This window comes from Andrographis paniculata, unplaced genomic scaffold (assembly GCF_009805555.1).
Source record: "Andrographis paniculata isolate CXL003 unplaced genomic scaffold, ASM980555v1 Contig95END, whole genome shotgun sequence".
Taxonomy (NCBI): domain Eukaryota; kingdom Viridiplantae; phylum Streptophyta; class Magnoliopsida; order Lamiales; family Acanthaceae; genus Andrographis; species Andrographis paniculata.
In genome coordinates this window covers 1,348,382-1,357,061 of record NW_026137634.1, presented here as the reverse complement: position 1 = coordinate 1,357,061, position 8,680 = coordinate 1,348,382, and the positions used below count along the sequence as shown (strand labels likewise).

Sequence of the window (8,680 nt, the reverse complement as noted above, 5' to 3'; positions counted from 1 at the left end):
AAATTTATAAAATTAAAACTATATTATAATAAAATATTCTAATATAATCAAAATATATTATTTATGTAAAATGCATAATAAATTTTTTAAGGCGTGTATAAGGAATAAAATTTTTTTTCAATAAAAAGTTATTTCAAAACACTGATTAAGTTAATTTTTTTTTATCCAAAAAGCTATTACAAAAAGTTAATTTATCAAATACATTTTAATTAGTCAAACAAGTTGTTCAATAAGTTAAAAGCTTTTCAAACAGTATTTGACAAGCGCACTTAAAGTTTTGAAGTTTAATTTTAAATTAGTCGTTACACACAATTGATTATGTAGAATGACTGAAGCCGCCGAAAACAATTCGTGAATATATATATATTATAAAATAAAAACAATTATTAACAACTGAAAAGAATTCCTGGCTGGGCTTAACGTTCAAAAAGCCCTAATCGCGGCGTTTCGGCAGCCAGAAGCCGTCGGTCGTATTCCCGCAATCGGCGCCGGCCGCTTTCGCTTCTCCGGGATTGGTGTTCTTGCCCTGTCATCTTTACCTAATAGGTGTGTTATCTGCTTTTGCCGATAAATTTGATTTACTGCGAAGAAATTATCGGCAATGGCGAGATCCTTTTTTCTTATTTATTTCTGCTACGAAGCGATATTAACTGTGTTTGTGGTATTTTCTCTTCTTTTCTGTTATTTAAGTGCTAATTTGGGCAATTGATTTGGATAATGGCCGGAGCTGATAAGCCATCCACGGCGAAAACTCCTGCTGATTTTCTCAAATCTATACGCGGTCGACCTGTTGTAGTCAAGCTGAATTCGGGGGTCGACTATAGAGGTCAGTTGCATAGCATTTACAGCTTTTGCGTTTTTTTTTTTTTTTCTCCTTTTGCTCTTGTTCTGTTGTTACGTAGGGTTTCTCATTTGTTTTATTTTCTTGTTTTGTGGTAATTTTTCTTTGTGAATATTATTACAGATATATTTTCTACTTTAGAAATTTGTGAGAAAGGTTCTTGTTGGTAGGGGTTTGGGCAAAAGAAATTGTTCGATTTGGAATATTAGCAAATATTTTTATTTAATTGCAATTTTAGTTAATTTTCTAATATATTTGTTTTTTTTTCTTCGGTTTGGTTCGAACTATTGAAACTACTGCAAATATTTTTTGTTAACAAAAATTTTTGGTTCGAATACGGTTCACGGTATCAAAATTTTCCGGTCCTATTTGTTGGTACACAGGAAGTTCCTATAACTTAGTATAAGCTCTGTCCACAAATGATTCCAATTAATGTTTTTTTAAGGATTGGTTGCTTAAGGTTTATGCATTGAATTAGTTCTTGGTGTGTATTGCCATGATTGGACGTGCTATGTTGGGTGGAATGGCTTGCCGCTTCTCGAGGACTTAAAGTGAATTATGATCTTATGCTTGGAACAAACAAGAAAGAATCTAATTGTGCAATATTTATCTTGAGCTCGGAGATTTGAGGTTATTGCGATAAGTTGGTTGTAGTGGCCTTAAGGTTTTGTTATATGCTCGAACTTGGATTCAAATGGTGTTATCTATACTTGGCTTTGTCAACCATGAAAAGAACACAATAGCCAATGTTTCTAGGATTGCTCAAAACTAGCAAAAAAGTACTCAATAACTTTGTATGATTAGTAATCTACTTAAAAACTGGCAAAATCTACAATGTCGAATGAAAATCGGTGATCATTTTTGGCTGCTTATCGAATGTTACATTGTCTTTAGACTTAATAAAATTATTCCACAGGTATTCTCGCGTGTCTGGATGGATATATGAATATTGCAATGGAACAAACAGAAGAATACGTAAATGGTCAGCTGAAGAACAAGTATGGCGACGCCTTCATTCGTGGAAATAATGGTAAGGCACTCGAGTTTTCAATTCGATACAGCATCCTTCGAACTGGATTAAAATTGTCGATTGATTTTTACCTCCTTACGCAGTTCTTTATATCAGTACGTCGAAGGGAACCCTGGCCGAGGGAGCTTAAACTTTTCCATTCGACGATACTGTTGACGATGATCGTTAGTCGAAACTGCCTGCTTTCTCTAAAAGCTAAGCTGAAATCAGTTTAGAGCTGTCTTTCGATCTTGGAACTTATTTGTTTTTTACCTTTGGATATTTCATTTTTCTCAGTATTTTAGGTCGTTGAATTTGAAATTTGCATGGATTTTTTTTTATTTATTATTATTATTATTTTTATTTCTTTGAGTTGTTTTAGAAATAATATTAAGATTATTTTATTTTTGTAGGTATTTAAATATACGGGTGTATTTGAATTGAGAGTTTGTATAATCTTTTTGGATTTTAAAATTTGGAGTATGATTCGAAATTTAAAGGTCATTAAAAATCAGATGTATTCATTCCAAATTCACACATTTTATAAAAAGTCGATGAATTTTACCTTCTTTTTCTAATGAAAAAAATAAAAAATTTGAATTAAATATACCATTTGAAAAAAAAAAATCAAAAAAATAAATCCATATTTGAATTTACAAAATTAAAAAAAAGGGAAGGATGTCCGGCAAATGGAAACGGTTAGAATAGATTATTAAAAAAATTATGTTGGACGGAGAGATTAAAGAAATTATTTAATTTAAATTTTTTTTTTTTTTAAAATGTTAGAATAGTAAATTTTGGGAAGAATATCCCAAACAAACAGATAGTATGTTTTGTAGTGCGGTTACAGAAACCCGCCCTGCCTAAAACCGTGGCTAACCCTACCGCCGGAACGGTGCCGCCACCGCTACCTCATCCATCTCCGCCGCCGCTCGCTCGCCATCTCCGCCGTCCTTTTAACCGACTATGGTACAATTTCACGAGCACATAATCGGAGACCTCCTTGAGGACCCTAGCGGCGGTCTCGTCGTTCTCTCCGCTGGCCTCGGTCTCCCCAAGCTCATCTCCTCTCTTCTCAGCCTCCACGACCATTCACAGGGCTCTGTCCTAATTCTCAACGGCTCTGTTTCCCAGAAGAATTCGATCGACGTCGAATCCCACTTCCCTTCCATCACTTCTGACCTCCCGCTCCAGCAGCGCCTCTCTCTCTACACGTCTGGGGGCATATACTTTATCACCGCTAGAATTCTGATCGTCGATTTGCTCACTCAACGGCTCCCCACCACTTCGATTGCCGGCATTATCCTTCTCAATGCTCATTCTCTTTCGGATACTTCAACCGAGGCGTTCATTGTTCGGATTCTGCGGTCTTCAAATCGTTCTCTTTATGTTCGAGCCTTCTCCGACCGCCCCCAGGCCATGGTCTCTGGTTTTGCTAAAGCTGAACGGACCCTCAAATGCCTCTTTCTGCGTAAGCTTCACCTCTGGCCAAGATTTCAGGTAATAGGTGCAGATAAAGACTTCCAGTTTATGGATAATCAATTGAGGAATTTAAAATCAGTGCTTGTCAAAATTTTAGAAGTTTCATGTTTTTAGACTTCCATGTTGATTAGTATAGGTTTAGATTAAGTTTGAACATCATCTTAGCTTGTTCAAGGTTGTAAAGTGAGTGCTTTGGTTTTCAGTGAGTTTTATGTTCTTACGCTGTAAATTTGCAATATTCATATCGAGTAAATTTTTGGGTGGATTAGGTGTACGTTTCTCAAGATTTGGAACGGGACCCACCTGAGGTTATAGACATTCGTGTCCCGATGTCTTCATACATGATTGGAATTCAGAAAGCTGTGATTGAAGTGATGGATGCATGTTTGAAGGAGATGAGAAAAACAAATAAGGTTGATGTAGAGGATTTGACTGTTGAAAGTGGTTTGTTCAAGTCATTCGATGAGATAGTGCGGAGGCAGTTGGACCCTATTTGGCATACACTAGGGAAGAGAACAAAGCAGCTGGTTTCAGATTTGAAGACATTGCGAAAGCTGTTGGATTATCTCATCAGGTATTTGATGCTACTGTGCGTGTGCACGCGTGTGTTTGTCATTTAGGAAGATAATATTAGAAGTTAAAACACTTTGAGAAAAGGAGTGGAGTATATTTTTTTTGGACGTGATAATATTTAGCGTCTTCGAAGTATAATTTATAAGCAATGAATTTTTCGCTTTAGTTTTGATAATGTAAAGGGACAGACAAAGAGGACTGTTTGCAGCCTTTTCTTAATGTTTGAAAGTTATTGGAATTAAGCTATATTAGTTTTAACCGTTAGCTGAAATGATGATGCACTGACTAATATGTTTAAGTTAGGAGGGGAGGTGAACCTATATGCAGGGAATGCTTCTTGAACAGATGATAATATTCAGCTTCAGGAAGTGCATGTGCATGAGATTTAGGACAAAATGTATAACTTATTCCTATTCATTATACAGCCACTCGTACTGAGTAGATGTAATTTGCCATAGTGGTCAACCAAATCAGTTTTGAGTCTCTGGCAAACTTATTTGAAGCTTGATTGGGCCCAAAAAAACCTAATTCAGTTAGACCATGTTCTTGCAATGGCTTCTATGAATCATTGATCTGGGAAGTATTGTGTGATGAGTAGGTGTCATAATCTACATGACTGTTGAAATTTTCTTGTATTGGAGTTGTGATGTTTTAGTACGTGATTATTGAAGAGATGTGATTTTGGCATTCAATCTGAAATTTGGACATTTATATCCCCTTCAAGATTGATAGACGTTTTTTCTTCTGTTTTTGAGTTTTATATATATTTATATATATATATATATATGTCTGTTTTAATAGGTATGATGCAGTGACTTACCTGAAGTATCTGGACTCACTAAGAGCCTCCGAGAGTTTTCGATCTGTTTGGATCTTTGCCGAGTCTAGTTACAAGATATTTGAGTATGCAAAAAAGCGAGTCTATCAGTTTGGTAGATTGGATAGTGGAAAAGCGACTGGAACAAGTAAGAATGCATCAAGTCGGAAGCGGAAGTTAGATGAAAGTAACACGGAAGGAAATGGTGAATTCTTATTCTGTGACTCTTTCCAGTAATGAGCTAATAAACACACACGCGCACACACACACACACACATATTTATATTGATATAACCGATGGTTTGTTGATTATTTATTTATGGATGACTTTGAAACATTGAAACTCAATGTACAATAAGCTATCCCCGAGAAGGTTCTTTTTTGTTTATTCATTTATTTAATTTAAAGCTAATAATACTTTGTCACCTGCTTGTAGATTCTTCAAAAAGTGAAAGTAGTACTGCCGTCTTGGACGAAATCTTGGAGGAACCACCCAAGTGGAAGGTGTTGCGTGTGAGTTGAGTGAGTGAGTTCTATATCTTTCAAATCTCAAATTCTTGTTGATTAGTTTAAAAACACTGTTTTGGTTGACTCTTTCCATATGTGAATGCTTTTAGTGTAGAAAGGCAATAAGGCGTTATATATAATTTAATCAATAGAATTAAAGTGTTGAGATTGTTTGAAATTTTTTTCATATGAAGGTACCCACTTTTTATTGGTTAATTTACAACAGGAAATTCTCAAGGAGATGGAAGATGAAACAAAAAAGCAAGTGACAGATGGGGAAGAAATAGATGGAGGTGAATGCAAACATAATGGATTTATTCTTGTGGCATGCAAAGATGAATACTCATGCATGCAGCTCCAGGATTGCATTACAAAAGGCCCGCAAAAGGTTTTCCTAGACACTATCTATTACCTCAAGTTTTCCCTGTTCATTTTTCTATTGTCTTATGGACTGTAGTTTCACCATTATGAAGCGGAAAATCCTAATTGGAAAGAAATCAAGTAACACATGGGTATACAAAAATTTCTTCCTACTTCGTCTGCCCCTTCCAAAGCCTAACAGTCTATATCTAGTTTCAATCCTGAACAATTTTAGAACACTAACCATACCATACCATAAGACTTATTTATAGTATATTCCAAACTGGCTTAGCTCTAGTAAAAATCCTGCCTGCTTCAAAAGAGCCTTGTCGTCAAGCCAGATGGCAGTGGGCCAGTGGCAATGATGGTGGTGGTTGTGGCATCCCTAGGAAACATCAGCTGTGACCATCTGGTGATGGTTATTTTTTGCTTGTAGAAGTTTCATGTGTGCTTAACCAAAATTACTGTAGATCTGTGGATCCAATTTGTTGGATGCATATCAGCGATGCACTGACCGTGTGCACTTTTTTACTTGTTTTCTGAAGGTCATGCATGAGGAATGGGAGAAATACTTGCTAAGTAAAGTGGAGCTGCAATCTTTACCAAAATCCAAAAAAAAGAAATCGAAAGTACCAAAGGGTTTCGGAATTCTTGATGGAGTTGTCAGCTCTGTTTCTGGACAAAAAGGTGAAATGAGTAGCATGAACAAACAAGAAAATGATGCACTGCTGGCTGCAGCACGTGCAATAAGTAAGCAAGCTAACGGGGATACAATGGCCAAAGAAGGCGGGGCCAATGAAGAACTTGGTAAAGCAAAGAAAAGTGAAAAATATAAGAAAAATATAGCGGTTGAGAAAACTGGTCCCGAATCAGATACAAGTATTCAGCCTGAAATTCCGACCTCTGAACATGATGCGCCAATTGAAAACAAAAATTTGGATAGGGTGGTTCTCCGAAAGCATGATCAAGGATCAGAAACTTACAGCCAACTAGTGCATTTCCATGCCCTGGAGAGTGATCAGAGAATACTGGATGTTCTACAGCCCTCTGTCATAATTGTCTACCACCCTGATACGGCTTTTGTCAGAGAAATTGAAATTTACAAATCTGAAAATCCTTCTAAGAAATTAAAAGTTTATTTTCTGTTTTACGAAGAATCTACTGAGGTTAGGAAATATGAGGCAAGTATAAGAAGAGAAAATGGAGCATTTGAGTCCCTGATCAGACAGAAATCTCTGATGATGATTCCGGTCACTCAGGTTTGCTCATACACACTTTGCTAGTAGCTTTCCTTAGGAAACATCTTCTATTGCTGTTATTCTCTGCCGCACTACATTTTGGATTACATTATTTTGAGACTAACAGTAATTGTTTCTACCGGTTCTGTAATAACCTGTTTCTTGGATGGACTATCAGGATGAGCAGCTACTGGGTGCAACTTCTGTAGACCCACAGTCGATAGCTGCACAAAATGCAATTACTAGAAAAGCAGGTGGAAGGAAGGAAACCGAAAAGGAAATGCAGGTCGGTGAATGCTGCAGAATTTTATCACCAAATTTTTCGTTGAGATTCAAATTAATTGAGCAAAGAAATTATTGCATTTTCTAGATCATAGTGGATATGAGGGAATTTATGAGCAGTCTCCCAAATGTGCTGCACCAGAAAGGCATGCGGGTTGTACCGGTGACCTTGGAAGTGGGAGATTACATACTCTCTCCATTCATATGTGTGGAACGGAAGAGCATATCGGATCTCTTTCTCAGTTTTTCATCCGGTCGTTTATATCATCAGGTGGAAATGATGTCCCGCTATTATCGCATACCTGTTCTTCTGATTGAGTTTTCACAAGATAAAAGCTTTTCGTTTCAGGTTTGTAACAATTGAAGCAGTTGTTCATATCATTCTTCGTCTAACTACTATTTAATTTAATTAATTATTCAATTAATTTTAACTACTACTTTATTTTGCTTGACAAAAATGTGGTTTGTCTGTCCAGTCTGCCAGTGAAATCGGCGACGATGTTACACCAACTAGCATCATATCTAAGTTGTCGTTGCTGGTACTTCATTTTCCTCGGCTTCGCATCGTCTGGTCTCGTAGCTTACATGCTACGGCTGAAATTTTTGCCACGCTCAAAGCAAACCAGGACGAGCCAGATGAAAATAAGGCAACTAGAGTTGGTGTCCCATCAGAGGATGGCAATGTCGAAGATGATGTCAGGTAACATGTGGGCCGGTCTACTTTAAATAATTAATTGGTTAGATCAAATGTTACCTTCTTTAAAGGATGAATTTCGATTCCCATCCATGTTATATATGTCGACTCAATTATCCCCTAAACAGGCAGCTACAAAATCTATTGATCTTATGTTCATGTCTATATATTCTTTTATACAAGTATATAGAAAACTACGACAACCGTGTTATTGTTTTTGACAATATTGACGAATGTATCTTTCTTGGCAGAGCCGAAAATTTCAATACATCCGCAGTGGAATTCCTTAGGCGGCTCCCTGGGGTTACTGATGCCAACTACCGATCAATAATGGAAGAATGCAAAAGCCTGGCAGAACTTGCGATGCTACCGATGGATAAGCTTTCAGTTTTAATGGGAGGCCACAAAGCTGCGAAAACCTTGAGAGATTTTCTTGATGCCCGATACCCAACCTTGCTTTAGAATTCATTCGAGTCCGATTTCAAGGTAAATTTCTTTTCAAGATTTATTCATCGTCTTGCTATGCTAATTTCCGAGGGGGGCTTAATGAGTGTATTGCTATTATCTCCATTGTAGTTTTGAGGTTGATAATTTCTTCTTGGGATCTCATATTTGTTGCTTTAATTATAATTTGTTGTAGTGAATAAAAGACATATAATGATTTAAATTATTTGTTTGGGTTCGATTTGAAATTAGGTTTTTTATTTGAATTTTAGTTTAAATCATTATTTGATTATAATTTTTTCAATAAGAATACATGTCCAGTGTGACAAATTATTTATCTTGCTTGATCATGGTAATCATTTTGTTGATTGGTAAAATTTGGATTGAAATAACACTTTATTTAATTAATTATATTGTTCCTCAAACCTTAACG

At 36.3% G+C, this 8,680-nt stretch overlaps 2 protein-coding genes across 3 annotated transcripts; both read left to right on the top strand.

Moving 5' to 3' along the window:
* Positions 1 to 379: 379 nt before the first annotated feature.
* LOC127243405 (sm-like protein LSM36B) lies at positions 380 to 2,217 on the top strand. Its single transcript, XM_051263403.1, has 4 exons — positions 380 to 546; positions 691 to 826; positions 1,758 to 1,871; positions 1,955 to 2,217. Exons 2-4 carry the CDS (start codon positions 718 to 720, stop codon positions 1,999 to 2,001), a joined length of 270 nt encoding a protein of 89 aa, XP_051119360.1. The 5' UTR covers positions 380 to 546; positions 691 to 717; the 3' UTR covers positions 2,002 to 2,217.
* A 374-nt stretch (positions 2,218 to 2,591) lies between these two features.
* Positions 2,592 to 8,474, top strand: LOC127243404 (DNA repair endonuclease UVH1). 2 transcript variants are annotated; one of them, XM_051263402.1, is made up of 10 exons: positions 2,592 to 3,350; positions 3,602 to 3,906; positions 4,707 to 4,927; positions 5,159 to 5,235; positions 5,456 to 5,617; positions 6,135 to 6,848; positions 7,006 to 7,113; positions 7,198 to 7,458; positions 7,586 to 7,846; positions 8,055 to 8,154. In XM_051263402.1, exons 1-9 carry the CDS (start codon positions 2,817 to 2,819, stop codon positions 7,811 to 7,813), a joined length of 2,610 nt encoding a protein of 869 aa, XP_051119359.1. In that variant the 5' UTR covers positions 2,592 to 2,816; the 3' UTR covers positions 7,814 to 7,846; positions 8,055 to 8,154. The 2 variants fall into 2 exon arrangements, with proteins under 2 accessions (XP_051119359.1, XP_051119358.1); XM_051263401.1 differs by having other exon boundaries at positions 2,623 to 3,350; positions 7,586 to 7,809; positions 8,055 to 8,474.
* The last annotated feature ends 206 nt before the right edge of the window (positions 8,475 to 8,680 follow it).